The sequence below is a fragment of the Centroberyx gerrardi genome, chromosome 23 (assembly GCF_048128805.1).
Source record: "Centroberyx gerrardi isolate f3 chromosome 23, fCenGer3.hap1.cur.20231027, whole genome shotgun sequence".
Taxonomy (NCBI): domain Eukaryota; kingdom Metazoa; phylum Chordata; class Actinopteri; order Beryciformes; family Berycidae; genus Centroberyx; species Centroberyx gerrardi.
In genome coordinates, this window is record NC_136019.1 from 14,474,207 (window position 1) to 14,490,732 (window position 16,526).

The 16,526-nt window shown below is 43.0% G+C and overlaps 1 protein-coding gene across 4 annotated transcripts in view; it reads right to left on the reverse strand.

Annotated features, from left to right (window-relative positions):
• dennd4c (DENN/MADD domain containing 4C) overlaps positions 1-15,772 on the reverse strand; it is a 39,164-nt gene extending 23,392 nt beyond the window's left edge. For 3 of the 4 annotated variants that reach the window (XM_071926595.2, XM_071926593.2, XM_071926590.2), the window contains exons 1-2: positions 15,526-15,772; positions 2,082-2,392 (exon numbers count right to left, since the gene is read on the reverse strand). In XM_071926595.2, coding sequence (XP_071782696.1) covers positions 2,082-2,380 — 299 coding nt within the window. In that variant the 5' untranslated portion in view covers positions 2,381-2,392; positions 15,526-15,772. Of the gene's footprint in view, positions 1-2,081; positions 2,393-4,282; positions 4,339-15,525 lie in introns of those variants that run through there. The other variant, XM_071926592.2, reaches the window with a different exon arrangement.
• Between the last annotated feature and the right edge of the window lie 754 nt (positions 15,773-16,526).

Below are 16,526 nucleotides of genomic sequence, written 5' to 3' on the forward strand. Positions count from 1 at the left end.
GGCCTCCCTTCCCATCTGGACTACACCACAGGGCCAAAAGCTTAGATTTGTGCCCTCTTTAACACCAACACATTTATTAATCTTGTGAAGGCAGATATTACAGTCCTGGAACCTTGCACTCTCTGGCAACTGGCACACCATTCATTCTGAAAGAGTGCAGGACAAACCTAAAGAGGCCAAGAGGACAATTGCCAGCAAATTCTCATTTAAGCAACAAAAAAACAAGTCCTAATGGGCACAGTCAGTCGTGAAGCCCTGAGGCCCGGGATAGGAATGTTGGCTTTGCTGACAGCAGAGGTGGCAGAAGGAAGAATGAATGATTTACACACTGCTAGTTTTTCATTCATTCTTTCAGGGGGAGATGACTGGCAGGTGGAAAAGACATCAGCTGATGGGAAAGGAAGACACCAGTGTTGCAGCAGGGCCAAAAATATTTACTAACCTTCTGCCCACTTGCGACATGTCTTCGAAGTTAAACCAAAACGGGGCTATCAGGCAATGCACAAATCCCATAATGCAACCACTAATGTAATTTCTATCAAAACACATTATCAGACCCAATCAGCAATCTAGGCAAAGGTATACCACTTCTCAATGATGGACCAAATATTCCCATGAATTTTACACTTGGAGTCTCTTGATAATATGTGTGTTTGTAGTGGAAACAGAAAACAAGAGCTTGTGATATGTACCTTGGAATCCGTTATTCAACCTCAGTAAATGTAAAAAGCATGATTGATGGACAAACAGGGTCCATCCACCACTGAAAAACATCTGTACAGTAGCTTGACAGCTAGTGGGAATTCCTCAATGTATGTTTGTGTCTATTTTCTCCAACAGCAAGATGTCTGTCAACTGGCTGGATTGTGTAATCTGTTAGAGGAAACACGACTTGACATACGATCTGCTGTTTACGCTCAATGCACTGAGGGCTGCAGCAATTCATGTGCGTTCCCCATAGTTCTACAGTGCCAAACTACATTCAGCAGTAGGCAATCACATTAATGACTTTCATAAAATGTGCTCAATCAAACCAAATTCATTGTAGGACACAAGTGGGACATTGGCCAATATGTTGCCATCTACATATTGCAAACCCCATTTCAATGATGTTTTTCGCACAAAGACTTGAGTTTGCAGAGGGAAGGGGAATCCTTTTAGAGAGCCAGCAGAGTGTAGACTCATGTAACTGGAAACTCCAGTTTGTTGTTAGTGACTGAAAGGAGGAGGAGATATGGTGGGAAGTATTGCAACATTCTATCACACGGGCCTAGCGGGAGACACAAACAGGCTTTAGACAAAGACGAAGGTGTGTAGAGAGCTTAAAGACCTCAGGCAGTTGCATCATTATTCTTACTAAAAGATTACCGGATGTGCTATTACTGGCCTAGTTAAAGACTACGGTAGAATAGTGGACAATGCCAATAAATGGAATTTGTGTTTCATTGCACAAATGGGAAACTTCCACATCAATGAGCAAATAAGTCTGCAAATATTTACACAGTAAGCAGCAGGCTAGGCCTTGGATCAAGAATATAGTGAATAAACCTACGTCCATAAAATTCCCACCCACTTCTACCCCTTAAAAAAATGTCATGCTACTGCAGTCAAGTCTAATATAACAAATCAGACCTAACTTAAGCAACACTGATACCTAATGCAGGAGATGTAGACTAGTTTAGTTTTTAACTCTACTGAACTCTTGTCATTGTCACAGGTATTCATGGGGCTAGGCAGTATTACATATTACATATCACCTGGTTACGCAATAAGCTGGCATAAAATACACAGATACATGTGAGATAAACAGCTTCGAGAAATACAGCTATGGATTGGTTCTTAACTAAGGTTGCATGTAAAGCAGTACAAAACACTGTTAAATTTCAACTTCTGAGATGTCCGTGGTAATGTAACTAATTCCAAGTTGTGTTTTAAGTTGATTAAATCATTGTGCTAAACAATCAAATAGGCATAGATAAATGATGCCACTTGCAAAGAATCCCTTGCTGATGTGTTGTAAACATTGCAAGCACATGCACAACTCAAAGCAAAACACGCAGAGATAAATAATCACAACTCACCCAATGTCAATGAGCGGGGGCTTCCCACGACTCCTCTTATAGCACAGGAAGAGCTCGGGGCTCTTGAGACTGCCATGGTTGAGATTCGCCTGCTGGCCGCTGTAGGTGCTGTCGATACAGGTGAAGCCCTCAGGCACTGCTTCGCCTGCCGACTTGTTGATGACGGCTAAGTCAGTGATGGGCGCCTTGGGCCCGCTGGACTTGGTCTCCGACAGGTCCTGCTCCAACGGCGTGGACTTGTCTGTCAGCCCGGCCACCACAAAGTAGTCGGTCACACGGTGACCCTTGTCCTCGATCATGGCTGGACGTACCTGGGGAGTAAGAAAGTAAAGAAGTAAGATTAATAACCAAAAGAGTAAAGCTTTATGTGCAATTGTCATCAAACCCTCCAATAGCACTTTGTGGAGATTTCAGAGTAAAATAGAGTAAAGCCTTTTGCACAATGGTTGAAACTTCCTGCACAGCACATTTTAACAACAGCCAATGGAGAAATTAATTTCCGAGTCAATGCCAGTGAAGTATGACCTTCAGTATTATTTGAATCTGCAGCAATCTGGTTTTGTTAGCTTGTGAAATTCTCTATCAAATCTTCCAACAGCACTTGGTGGAGCTTCCAGCCTACGGTTATAGGTAACACACACTGTGGGACTTGGGCCACACCAATGAGGACATTGCTGTGGTAGTGAAAGCAAAGCCATGGCGATGGCCCTTACATCCCACTCGAGACACTGGGACGGACTACACATACAAGCGTACACAGAATGCTTAATGATAGCATGCGCAAAGCAATAAGAGGATCCCTTAAGACTGCTGCACCATAAAGAAGCAAGCAAACTGGGGAAACACTAGGGGTAATGAAGGGACTGGATTTGTCCACATTCACAAACACTCTTGTCATTGTATATCACCGCACTGTTCCAAACATGCTGAGAGAGTTAAAGCTCTGGTGGCTGAGGAGAGCCAAGGGAGAACAGCCGAGCCCAGAGGAATGTTCAGAAATGCCACTGTGAGCATAAATCAAGACACCAAAGTCTTAAAAACACTTTGGAAATTCCATCCACTGACTTTGATTTGAATAACAAAAAATAGGCCTATATAAAATGACTATGCACTCGAGTTCATGGATGGAACTTTCAAAATGCATCTTTCCTTTTCTATTTGTGACAAATGAATGTTTGAACCGTGATGTGACCTCAAAGATGGGGAGAATGACAGTCAGTGACTCGATTTTCATTGCAATACTGCTAGTAAGAAATCACTAACTGAAGTAGAAGTAGATAAGGCAGGGAAAGCGGATACACCAAGAAAGTAGATTACAACTCTTCATCACAAGATAAATCCTGGAATGCACCGAGTATCATCAAATTGATGATATATTTATTGTAAGAGAGGGTGGATTTTTCCTTTTGGACATGAAAATGAATCCATCTTTTTAATGCCTGAAACAACCCAGTTCAAAAAATAAAGTAGTACGTCATTACTATGTATTATGGGGGAGGTGGGGACATCAATTGCAATTCATCTGTGTACTATGGTGCAAAGAAAACTTGTTCCACTGTCCAAGAAAAGCACTTGACTTATGGAAGATCAGCCAAAAATGACACAGAGCAAATGGCAGCCAAAGAAGAAAGAGAGGCTTAAAAAGCAAGCACATCCACGTCCCTTTCAAAGAGCTGTAAGGACCCACACAGGAAGTTACATTTTTCCAGTGGTGAGTCAGCTGTGGCAGGAGAAAAAAGAGACGCCTCTTTGAACTGCCACAGTGAGCAGAGACGGCCCCGGACTTCATAACACAGATTAATATTGTCTGTGTCCATCATTTCTTTTCTGTGCTTTTTGATTTTGGACAATAAGTACAATAATATTTTGCACAAACTCTAAACTGCTAAGCAGCACACAACACACTCAAGTTACACATGCACACACACTCTTCACTTAAAAATATACAGTATATATTTATATCATATCACTGTGAAGCCATGGTACATGCGGGGCTTGAATGCAGACTGCCTTTCATGTTGAAAACCACTTCACGGAGGATACAGTCTGATATGGAAGCCATGTCACCAATGAATGATTACCAGAGTGGTAAAAGAAAAAGATGTGGAAACATGGACGGAAAAAAAGATGAGAAAACCCGGCAATAAAAAGTGTAGCGAGTGAAGCACAGGGCCATTGTATTGTATCAGACGGTGACTGACCTACTTCCTGTTCATAACACACTCTGGAGTTCGCCACGTAGACGACAGATAGGAATCTCAAAACAGGGCAGTCGCCAAGGTAACAGAACTGGGGGCAATCCAGAAAAATCTGCAAAGTGACTGCTCACAATGTCATAAAAGATGCCCAAAATGCACCCCGATGACTTATGTCATGCAATAACGCATGGCTGTCCTACTTTCTTTTTTGTTTTTCTTTTTTAACAGAGTTGCTCTGAAGCGAGAGGGAAAATCAAAAAGATGACATGTAGTCTATGTAGGCTGTTCAACAATTCGTAGCAGTGTGTGTGTATGTGTGTGTGCGTCTGTGTGCAGGCGTGCGTGGTAATGTCCACTGGCTGCAATACAGTGCAGGACATCCGTTGGCTTGTGTTGTGGAAGGTGTGGGAGGAGTCAGACTGACCTGCCGGGGAGGAAAAATATTCTGCTACACCGAGACATCAAGCAGCTGGGATAGCCAGCACACTTTCTACACAGTCTCCACCACAAAAATCTGGTCTCTTCTAGACTTGGAGCCTGTTTTTTTATTTCCATTGTCTGCTTGACTATAAAGTGTGGACTTTATATATAAATATTTGCCTTTTGGGATAGCAATGGCATGGTCTGGCTCTATTGCGGAGGGGACAACACTGAAACACTAAATATTTTTTTCCAGGCTTAACTTCCTTGAAATGTGTGAAAAATACTTTCTTAACCATGGTATGAACCCTTATCTCAAGGAGGCAAATGTCACATGAGTTGGTATACACTTTTTTTAATCACTTTGTTCTATTGCATCATAGTTTTTCATTTTGCTAGTTAAAATATTCAGTTTCAAATTGAAGAATACCAAGTTTCTTATCAAGAGTGGTGAAAAAAGCAAACCAAGAATCCCTCTTACACTATGATCCAGGTAGTTTTAGGAATTGTAGCTGGATGTCTGCTTAGAATATGGCCTATTCTTTTGTTACTCTTTAAAACTGTCTGGGGGAAAAAAGCCCAACTCCATTCAATTAGTATACAATATGAATTGCATCCTCTATGTTGTACATAAGCCTCAAGGAGCAAAAACAATACAGCCTCATGCCATATTCAAGCAGAGGTTGAATGACTGCACTCCACAAACAAAGCCGGCAATAAAAACGTATGGAACAATGAGGACGGGGAGGTATATCGGGTCACTTCCACATTTCTTTGAAGAGGTTCAGCTGCTGCAGTAGAGCAGGATGGAAAAACTCAGCTGGGGACATGCTGGATCCCACTGGTAAGGCAGGGGAAAGACACATGAAAAAATATGCCCTCTTCCCCATGGCTCTTCTGACGGGATCTGTCTGGGTTTTGGCCAGGTCACTGGGTAAAGTGAGTGGTCATATTTCATGTTTCAAGTACTCAGACACAATTCTTAAACGATCCCAGCCCTTATAAATTTGCTTGATTTTGGTATTTTACTCAAAAACTTGGATATTTACCCATTTTGGCCAATATTGCTGAAACATAAGTTTTTCTTTCTTACTGTAAACAAAATTCTTACAAGCCTAAATGATTCCAGATGTGCATTTTCGCAACACAATGAAGAATGTTGTTTGCCCTACTCCTTCAACACCCATGCTAGTTTTGACTGGGCCCAGCTCTTACTTTATGATGATGCTCAATGGAAATGTACACAGACATCTGTGCCTGACTTATTGCTCTGAAGAGATTAACGGCACTGTATCCATGGTTACATCTCACTGGTCAAAACCCCATTCAAGAGCAAAGTGCTGTTTTTAGACTGTATTTGCTTTATAACAAACCACACTGTTAAATATGTTCTCACCAAAAGCTGCCCGGCAAATGTACTCTGGTGGTTTTACCAGTGACTGGATAGTCTTGATGTATGTGTGTGGGTGCATTGTCTGGATATAGCTAAAACAAAAATCAGACATTCCACATAATACAAAAGTCACACACTTGGTGGGTATATTTAGGCCTATTTCACCAGAATATGAAGGTGCTACAGCTTTAGTGAAACCACTAAACTATTCATGGCATGAATGTATTTATGGGATTTAAATGCTGGTTGTTAAGTGCCAAAGTCTGTGCAGTGATGCTTGCTACTGTTATCATGAATAGTGGGAAGGCCACAAGACCACAAGCTCTGCCATAAAAAACACTTGATGGTCAACATGCATAAAGATGGCGGCCTCCTGTATTGCTCACACTCAAAAGAGGAAAGGACGCACAACCGGTGTTAGAGATGCTGACCACAGCTAGTCGAAGTCATACAAATAAAAATAAAGTAGCTGCACACTCATAGCCACAATGGCAGAAACTTATATTTATTTAGACGGACCAATGTTTCAACATAATGTCTTCATCAGGATGACACATTTAGTGAGAAACACATTTTCTAGGGCTATATTGACCTAATTCAGTCATCCCGGCCTATTCCACAGGGCAACAGGCACCCAGAATTTGCTATGCATCTACCTCTAACCTGGCAAGAGCGAATGATGATATTTGGCTGGTTTCTGCAGTGCAAGGCTTTGTTCGGATGCATGCCCTATGGTTCCACTGTCAACTTTCTATCCATATAGTACACCTGAGTATGTTATGAGCTCAAACCAGATGGCTGCCCTCTGCATGCCTGGTCCCTTGAAAAGGTAATAGCTGGTGAGGACTGAAAAAATATGGCGGTTATGCCAGTGCTAATCCTTTCAACACTAATCTGTGCATTAGTATGACATCACCAGTTTGGAAAGGGGCTCAACTCTTGTCTCTTCTTTCTAGCTGTAACAGCCAGTTGTGAGCTTTCTCTACTGCAGACCAAGCCGTCCCAGGGAACATCAATGGCTTATTTAAATGTTGGCCTTCACCGGCATTCCTCTTTAAACTGGCATTCCACCACTACTCCTAGCACCTTCCTTCTTTCCTCACAGAAGAACTGGATATGGCAGGTCACAGGTCGGCAGCAAGGGATTGTTTGTTGGCCCAGAGCCCCACGCTCTCACTCAGAATAAAGAAACAAGACCAATTCATTGGTATTCTATTCTCTTAATTGAATTTAAGTTGACTGTACAAGAAAGCTCTGCTGTTGTCATGCAAGTTTGGTCAGATGTGAAACAGGCACATTTCACTTTTGTCACAAACTTTAGCCTCTATATTTAATCTTCTCAAACAGTGGTGCTGTTGGTATGAAGATGTGAAGGCTGTGAGTCATACAGCTTCCCGACAGCATGGGCACAAATTGTCACAGAATTGCCAACTGTCACGGTAGGAAACACAAACCAATGTTAACAGAAAAATGAAAAACAAATGCTAACCCGGCCAACTGGCAAATCTGCAAGGTCGCGATTGTGCTATGAATCCCGCCCTGTTAATGTTCCCGGCATGACAATAAATCTGCATGTATTTCAGAGAATAAACAAACCAACCTCTGCAAATTTGAGGAGTTTAGGTTACCTGTTCCCTTGTGTTAATTAAGGTTACACTTGTTTTGATGGTAGCTTGACGCCTCCTGAGACTAGATCATTCAGTTACCGTGACAACCGGCTCAACTACTTGAAATTCTGCACTGGGCAAGAAACTAGGCTACCTGCTCAACACTTAAGGTCACACAAATCTCAAAGTTGCCACTGTTATTCCTTGCCACACACACACCCACAGACACCGGCCCACATGTAAAAACACACAAACATACACAGAGGACAAAATCAACAACCTATTTTTCCACACAAGAGAGCAAAATAATAATGCATTTTACACAGTTCAGATCTGTCTGTGCGAGTAGTGTCCTGATTGTGCCTCTGTATCACATGTAGTGTTTTGGTGAATTTCCTAGCGTGAGATCACTATCATAATAATACTAGGCCTACTACTCCTATCGCACCAAGCAGGAAATTTTTAATGACCTATGAATAAAATGTATTCATATTGCAGCCTGCAGGGGCTTTCCATAAAAACCACATAGAAATTTAATGTTGTCATATTGTTTCCTGTTCTCAACAGCAGGGAGGAGAGTAGCGGTGCAACACATCCAAGTTAGCCTCAGCCTATGGATTGCACAGCATGCGTGCTGCTATGTATCATATCCCATGTCATGGATGGCTCACCATCAGAAGTTTAGATTAGCTTGTAATTCGTCATGCTATATTTGCCACTGTACAATTTACATGATAATTATTAGAGAGGGGAGGGAACTGCATGGAAGGCAGCTACTAAAACTAACACAACATGATACACTCAAAACTAATAAAAATAGTCCTATCCGTTTGATTAATATATTATAACTGATGTAGAATATCACCCATTTTCTGGAGTATTATCAGAGTTTCATACATAAACTCCTCACACTTCATCATCACTGACTGGCAAAGGTGAAGATGTGCGTGTGTGTGTGTGTGTGTGTGTGTACGTGTGCATGTGAATATGCGTCCATGCCTGGCCAAATACTGTGTGCCTTTAGGCGTGTGCACGGTGGGCACACACTCGCGGTTGGAACCATTTGTGACAGCTCCCCCACAAACACACACACACACACAAACCCCAGTACCATACAAACATCTCTTTGTGAGCAGCACATGATAGACAAACATTGACGCTGCCATGGCAACCGAGCCCCAACAATGCCAGGCTGCGCCCCTGAGCTGCGAGTAGTGTTACGCTAGCTGAGGAAATTGATCTCCAGGTCTTTAAAAGGTACATGTACTATAACAGACATGCACTCTGTAGTGCAATATCCAACTCACTGGACCTTGCAGATAAAGCCCACGGTCTCCATTTATATAGACATACAGTAAATAAAAGGCAGGGAAGGGTCGTTTTAAAGTCCATTTTAATGTCTGGCAGGCAAATAAAACATGATGGCAGCCATAAATTGTGATTGTGCTGGATAGGGGATTAGACTAAAAGCCTTCAAGCTATTGTAAATAGAAGTGAACATGACATGAGTGATTTTCTGGCCTCCTTATGCTCGACTTGTAACAGCATGCAGGGGGAAAAAAACATTCAGGAAAACTTGTGACTCTCAAGGCAAAAATAGTGAGGCAGAGCTTTCACAGTCAGACTGGTGAACAAACTGGTCCATTAAATTTCCATTGTATTAAGTCCTGTGTTGTAACTTGAGCCCCTGCCTCTAAAGGTTGTGCACTGCCCCTCCCTTCCCATCTGAAAACCTGTTCCTCTGTTACTCTTGAGCCCCGATGATCGGGTGTCACGCTCTTTGTTTGGACTGCACTCAGGGAGTACGGTCACTATGTTACGGATCATGTGAGAAAATACTACGAAACTTACGTGTCTGCATATTCTAAATGGATATTTTGAAACTGGTCTTTGGCCTCCTTGTATGAATTTGTAAGGATTAGGCCTTTACTCAACGACGCATTGCCTGAGGCTCCATTCCATTTTCAAAACACTATTTACTTATCTCTACAATCACCTAACTTTGGTCTTTATGCAATTAAATTTAACTCTACTCACAATGGAGAACAGAACTTAGCCATTTAATTGGGTGGGCAAGACCACTCCTCACTTTTTAATTCCTACATGATTTCTCTAGAATCATTTGGTCTCATAACCACGAAAAGAGGCCAGGCCTTTGATTTTCCTGAGCACTGCAAGGTCTTGTTTCTTGGCTATGGTGTTGGTCTCGACTTGCAAATGGGCCAAAAGTTGGCTACGCCAGCCCAACGACCCCTTGGGGCAGAGGGAAAACTCTCTAGCTGCCGTAAATAAAACTGGGGAGGTCCTACTCACAGGCTTGTGTGCCAAAGTTGATGTTTGTTCACTTTCAGCACTTGTCTGATGTTAAAAACATTCACCTGGCTAGCTTTTTAGTCACCAAGATCCCAAATTCAATTCAAACAAAGCTGAGAGAGACAGAGAAACAAAGAGAAAGAAACAGACAGAGATAGAAACAGAGAGATTTTTCTATTTAAGTATACAGAGTGGAACCCCCTTACTCCATCCCCCATGGTCTACCCCACAGTGATCTCATCCCTTTCACACAAAAGAGCCTGGATGCTGGGTCCCCAGGGGTGAGAGGGCCCGTGTGTGTGTGTGTGTGTGTGTGTGTGTGTGTGTGCGCGCGCGCGCGCGCAGGCACGCATGTGTGTGTGTGTGTAATGCTGAACAACAGACAGTGCTGTGTCTGTCTCAGTTATTTCAGCAGAGGTCCTGCCATGCAGATCCACTCACAGCTTCCCTGAGGCAGCAGCTGAGGATGACACACACACACTATCGTCATGTACATTACACATTACAGACGAGAAAGAAAAGCGATGTTCTAGGCCTAATTGTGGACACGTGCAGTGATTATGCTAATAGGGAGCAGCCCTACCTCATAATAGACAGACTTTGACAAGGCTAGTGTTTGTTTGCCTAGCGGGAATAGGTGGCCTTGTGGTTAAAGACAGCAGGACAGTCCAATCTCTCTGGTGAAACGTGTACATGTTTGTGTGCGTCAATATGCGAAGAAACAAATTGCTACTTATTACGCTGTGTCCAATATGGCTACTGAAGAAACTAAAAAATCCATTAAAAATGAGCTATACCAACTGTCATGAAAGACAGTTGAGGCAAAAATCACTAAAGGAAAAGCTGATTCCACTGAAGGCGATACATGTCATTTTAAGCTGCCATGGCCTGCGATATGTTACCCTTTCAGCTGCAGTGGCAGCCCTTGAGCCATGGTGTGACAGCTTCTGCAGGACCAGTGTCCGGCTCAAGTGCCACTCAATGGCCCTGGCCTTTGAGGATCTTGAGAGGCAAAGTGGCCCTCCCTGCCACCTGTCATCACAGCATGCTGCTGGTGGTGTAGGCCAGACCGAATACAAGGTGCCAATGAGGTGATGAAACCTCCATTTTATAAGGCGACGACCACAGAAAAACCAAGTATGCTCCTTCTGAAGTGGAATATGGGTTTGAACGGGGGTGAAATGAGGTTGAAGCCAGTTGACGCTGTCTGATTGGATTCATATGGTGCAAGCCATGTGTGTGCATAGCTGGGTCTAAAACTGCAGTCTGTAATAACCTCACCCTGCTAAGTAATCGTAATGTGTTGTGAAGAGACTCAAACTGCCCTACTTGGCAAGAGCAGAGGAATAAACCAGTGAGCCACATCAGCTTTTACTTTAAGATACAAAACAAGCGCGAATTCGCAATAGCTGCGACCACGTACATGCATGTATACACGCGTGGGGAAATTTTTGTGGACCAACCGACCGACCAACCGACCGACCAACCAACCGACCGACCGACCGACAGAGCGAGCTATAGAGCTGCTGGTCGCAGCTAAAAATCAGAAAAGAAGTGTCTGTCTCTTCTCCAGACACACACACAGATCATAAGTACAACATTTTCCCTTCAATCTTTGGTGTTAATGCTGACAAAAACATATACAAAGTGCACTCGAAGGGAGCAGGAGAGATATTTTACTGTTCAAAAACTCATTGTTCAATATTTGCTGTTCAGAGAGGTGTGGTGTTTGAGGTCTATCTGCTTTTTGGCTCAAGATAAGCCTGCCTGATAGCGTGGCATTATCATATCAATATGCTAACAACATCTCCCTCACTCCGCAGGGCCTGAACAAAGCAACAGGCCAACAGTGAACTCGGTTCCTCTGATATGCTTATTTAACCCTGGCAGCTGCTCAATTATACAGGGGCAATAAGTAAAATGCATTTTCATTTATGAACTGTCAATCGCCATCAAGAACTGACTGAGTCAATTCTGCTGGGTGACACTCTAACGATAGGAATCTGACTGTCAAATCGCACTGATAACAGACAGCACTGATAATGCAGTGTTTATGTTTTCATTTAGCTATTTTATTCAGTTATTTTCATTTTTCTGTTCCATTGGGCATAGGCTGTTTTGGTTGAATTTTAGAGCTCAAATGCCAATGCTCTGACACCTTTGTGTGTTGGTTGACAAAGATCACAGTCAATTTTAATTTTTCTGAGGTGTGACATAAACAGAGAAGCAACAACTGTCTCTTAATTTGCACCAAGGCAAAGTCAACAAGAACATGAATCAGGCATAGACTATCCTCAACATCTGTCATTTCTTAAATAGTATCACTCTAATAAACATTACCATGATGAATAGGTTTTGGGTGGCCCTGATGCCCACCAGGAGAATCACCTCACTGAACAACATATGCTGCTCACTGAACACCTTCACCTCCTCCCAACTGTCTACTCCTCTTTGTATTCCACCTCAGAAAAGCTTTTGTCAAGCCAATACCATCAGGTCCTAGTCTTTTCAAGATAACATCAAAGCGACTGATTAAGAAAACCCTAACGTGGCCAAAAACATTCTGGAGAAAGATGCTGTCAAATAAAACCAGATCACTGAAGGGAAAAATTCACCCCTCGTCTTCCTGGCTCCTTTCAGTCTTCAGTTACACTAGATTGTCTCTCTAATGCCATGAGTTTGAGATTAAAGAGGCAGGTGTGTTTACAAGGGAAAGTGACACACTTTGAGAGACTCTTGTGGTGCGCTGTGCTGTGCTGTGCTGTGCTGGGTGTCAAAAACAACCGTTGCCTGCATGGCCAGCAGCAGCAGCAGACATGTTTTCCATTAGGCCTGATAAACAACTGTGATGTCAAGACAGCGAGAGAAAGAAAGCGACAGAGAGCGAATTAAAGTCGAGTCAAATTATTTGAAGTCTGCTTCAAAATATGACTCTTTATAGCGTAATTTAAAAAAAAACTTCAGTGGCTCAGAAGATGAGAGGTAGCTGAGAAGCGGTGAGGCTAGGCTCAACAGAAACGTCACAAGACTGCCTCCCTCCTCGAGCGTGACGGCCCGGCAGACAGAGAGCATTCTTTCCACTCTGAAGCAAGGGGAGAGAGGGCAAACTCATTGCCCTTGCTAACTAGCTGAGCCTGTACCAGCTCAGAGCAGACAAGGATTCCTGATCTGGCCCTACTGAGAGACTAGGACAAAAAGACTACTGGCACATCACATGAGTACAAGGGTCAGAGGAAGGAAATAGGTTACCCGAGAGGGTTTTCAGCTGGATTACACGTTTAATGTGTATCTTTGGCTGGAAATGACTGTGTAGTGTTGATATGTCTGAAAATCTCTAAGACTTGCAAACAGACGGAGTTTACCTTTGATGAGCTTAACAAAAAGCACTGAACTGTTTCAGGAGAGTATTTGCTCGGTGAGCCAATGCACTTGCAATGTCACTGGTCTGAATCCAGCTCCACATTGCTGCATGTCACCCTCCTATCTCGGCATCCTATTTGCTGTCACTCCCCACTGTGTACAATGAAGCAGAAATACCATCAAAAATAATGGTGAGAAGTGAGGATCCAGGTTCAAGCCTGCATCCTGCTGAAGTGTCCTTGAGCAAGATGCTGAACCCTTATCAGTTCCAGGGACCTGACCTCTGACCTCTCTGCGCAGGGAGGTAAGCAATAATAATTTCCCTCCGAGGTTCAATAAAGTATCACATAATGAATTAAATATAACTACACACACAGAAGAGTAGTCATGGTCATAAATTTCAATCTTCGCTTCTTGACACATTTTCATGTCTTCTTGAGATATTTTTATGTGAACCACCTCAACATGAACTCAACTGGAGCAGATACATGTAAACTGGTCTCATTGCTCAATCAACTTCAAACCACAAACTGCATTTTCTTTCAGAGCTGATTTGACAAAAAAAGACAGGCCTGCTGCTGAATTAATCTAACATTCAAGTATTGGGTAGATTTCAGAGAAACAGTCACATTTCTCAATCGTGGTAAACGCTGTTATACTGTCCCACTGTATGAATTACTGGCTTTTCTCACAGTAGTCAAAATGCTATTTGACTTTGCCTAGGCAACCGCTGAGTCCTTCAACTGCCTGTTGCTGCTCCCTTGGCCATTCTACTTCCTTATTTCCTCGGTCACCTGACAAGAGCTTCTGGACGACCAGTGGTGGAGACAAAGTGCAAGTTCAATGTACACAAAGGCACAGTGCAGCCGTGACCCACTTTAATCCTGCTGTAACGGTTAGTAGGAGGCAACATTCACTCCACTCCCTTTTTTCCAACAGGCCATCTGACCAAGTCAAGGTCAAGAGATTTTTCTACAGCGTTTCCATGTGTCAACGGCTCAGTGCTTTCCAAAGAAAACGTTTGGGCTGCTGCTGCTGCAATTCTGCAAGAGCAATTTCCAAAGTGTGTTGTAATCACTGAATGAAAATATGAATGCCATCGATGCATCAGTGACAAAGTGCCATCCTTTGCTCTGCTGGGACTTGTGCCATAAATGGCATAACAGGAACATCACATGCCATGAATCACCAAACTGATGGGAAGCTGGAGTAGTGAGTATTGTGCTGCCCCGAGGGTTTAGACTGCTGGTGGCTGGCAGATAGTCAAGTGCTGAGGCGAAGATATGTGAGCACCTTGGCGTTGCATTCAAAGGCATTTGTGCTCAGCTCACCCCTTGCAGCCACAAACCAACAGAGGCATCTTACACAACCCCATGGCCCAAGCACAGAGTAAGGGTCACACAAATGCAGACAAGGCATATTTAGAAACAAAGTCACTGAATGAAAGCCACAATTTTAGTGGTTCATAGAGGGGAAGTCAGCTTCCCGCTAGCCTGACCTCAAATGGCATGGCAGCAGTTAATAGTTAGGCCTTTGTACAACAGGTTTATAACAAAGAAGTGTATCTACATTTCTCCATGTAAGTTATAGTTTTGTCTGCAGGCAGTGCCTCATGGGCTGCAAATCCCCATGCAAATGTCCGTTTCTTCTAAGTAACATGTTAAATAGCCCCGTCACTCAGCGAAGGCCAACTTTGCAAGCAGGTAAATCATTTTTAGGGACAAGTGTGCCTGAGAGCAGACACCTGCAAGGTTAGATAGCCTCCAGGAGAGCCGAGCCTCATTATCTGGAGCCTAGGAGGGGCGGGGAGGTGTTATATTCCCAACTGTTGCATCCAACCTATAACTAGGTCAACTTTCGTGTACGGAAGACACATAATTGCGGATATTACAAAAGAAATGTGTCCTTTAATCAACCCATGTAGCGTTATATGGCTCTTCCAGTCCCGTAACTGGATAACGCCGATAAACGGAGAAAGAAGGTCGCAGGAGCCAACTGCAGCGCAACATCGTGAAAATGTATTTTCCGTTGGTGACGTTAACACCAACATCCAACACAAACATTGTAAAAGTAGTAGTTACACTAACATTTCTCATTTCCACGACAAACTCAACTTGAACCTATTGAACATATCCGAAAATATTAGCACTTACCAGCTGTTTACACCGCGGCAAGAGACAATGTTGACATGTAGGCAACTTGCTGTTTTTACCCGCTCGATATATTCCGTTGTTCTACTTCTGCAAACGAAATATGCTAAACCAAAACCGCAGGCATAGAAGGCACGTAGATAGTCCTCGGAAACTTTGTTAGCCACTTTTCTTGAGACACTTTCATCTGAAGTTGTCGGTGGAGGAGGCAGACGCCATGTTTGTGTTTTGGCTGATAGTTTTGGTGAGCTTTCTTCCTTGGGGTTTTTCAGACTCGGCAGTTTGAGGCAGAATGGAACCGCCCAGAGAAGAGACGAGGCTCTCCGCTGCAAATGACAGAGCCTGGCCTCAAGACCAGTGTCAAGCTAGCGAGAGTACACAATGCAACTTCCGTCATTCTTTTCAAAATAAAAACCCTAATTGACGGAAATGAACGATATGCTGCAACGTTTTTGGAGTAGGCTAATGCAAAGTAAAACAGCGACGTCAGTTTACATTGTATGGTTCACTAACATTAACCATTAACCATTAGCTATGTTAAAGTCCCTGCACTTAATATCATATGCCACCAAAACGTCCAAACCCGCTTATATTGACTACATTTCTAGGGACAAATGGAGCTATGGCTGATGACTAAGATTATTATTTGATCAATGTGATGGACGTAGGTCACCCAAAGTGTCTTGCACAGACAGAAGCAGCTTTTAGAGGGAACATGCTCCCTGAGATGATTTTTTTTAAAAGATATAAATTCTAAATAAATTTCTGGCTATTTTTGCTTTAGCTTTGCTCTTCATTAAAAACTCCAAGATCAAATTTGGACTCACTTTTAGGCTAAGGTATGACCTTACTATGCCAAATTGACGGCCAATATAAAGAATGTATATTTGAGGCGGAAATTGTCCCTTTCCCAGCATAAAATAAGGATGTTTTGTTGTACACCCCAGTACTATTCATTTTAAACGGGACGCTTTTTACATTTTTATTGTGAAGGCAAAATCACC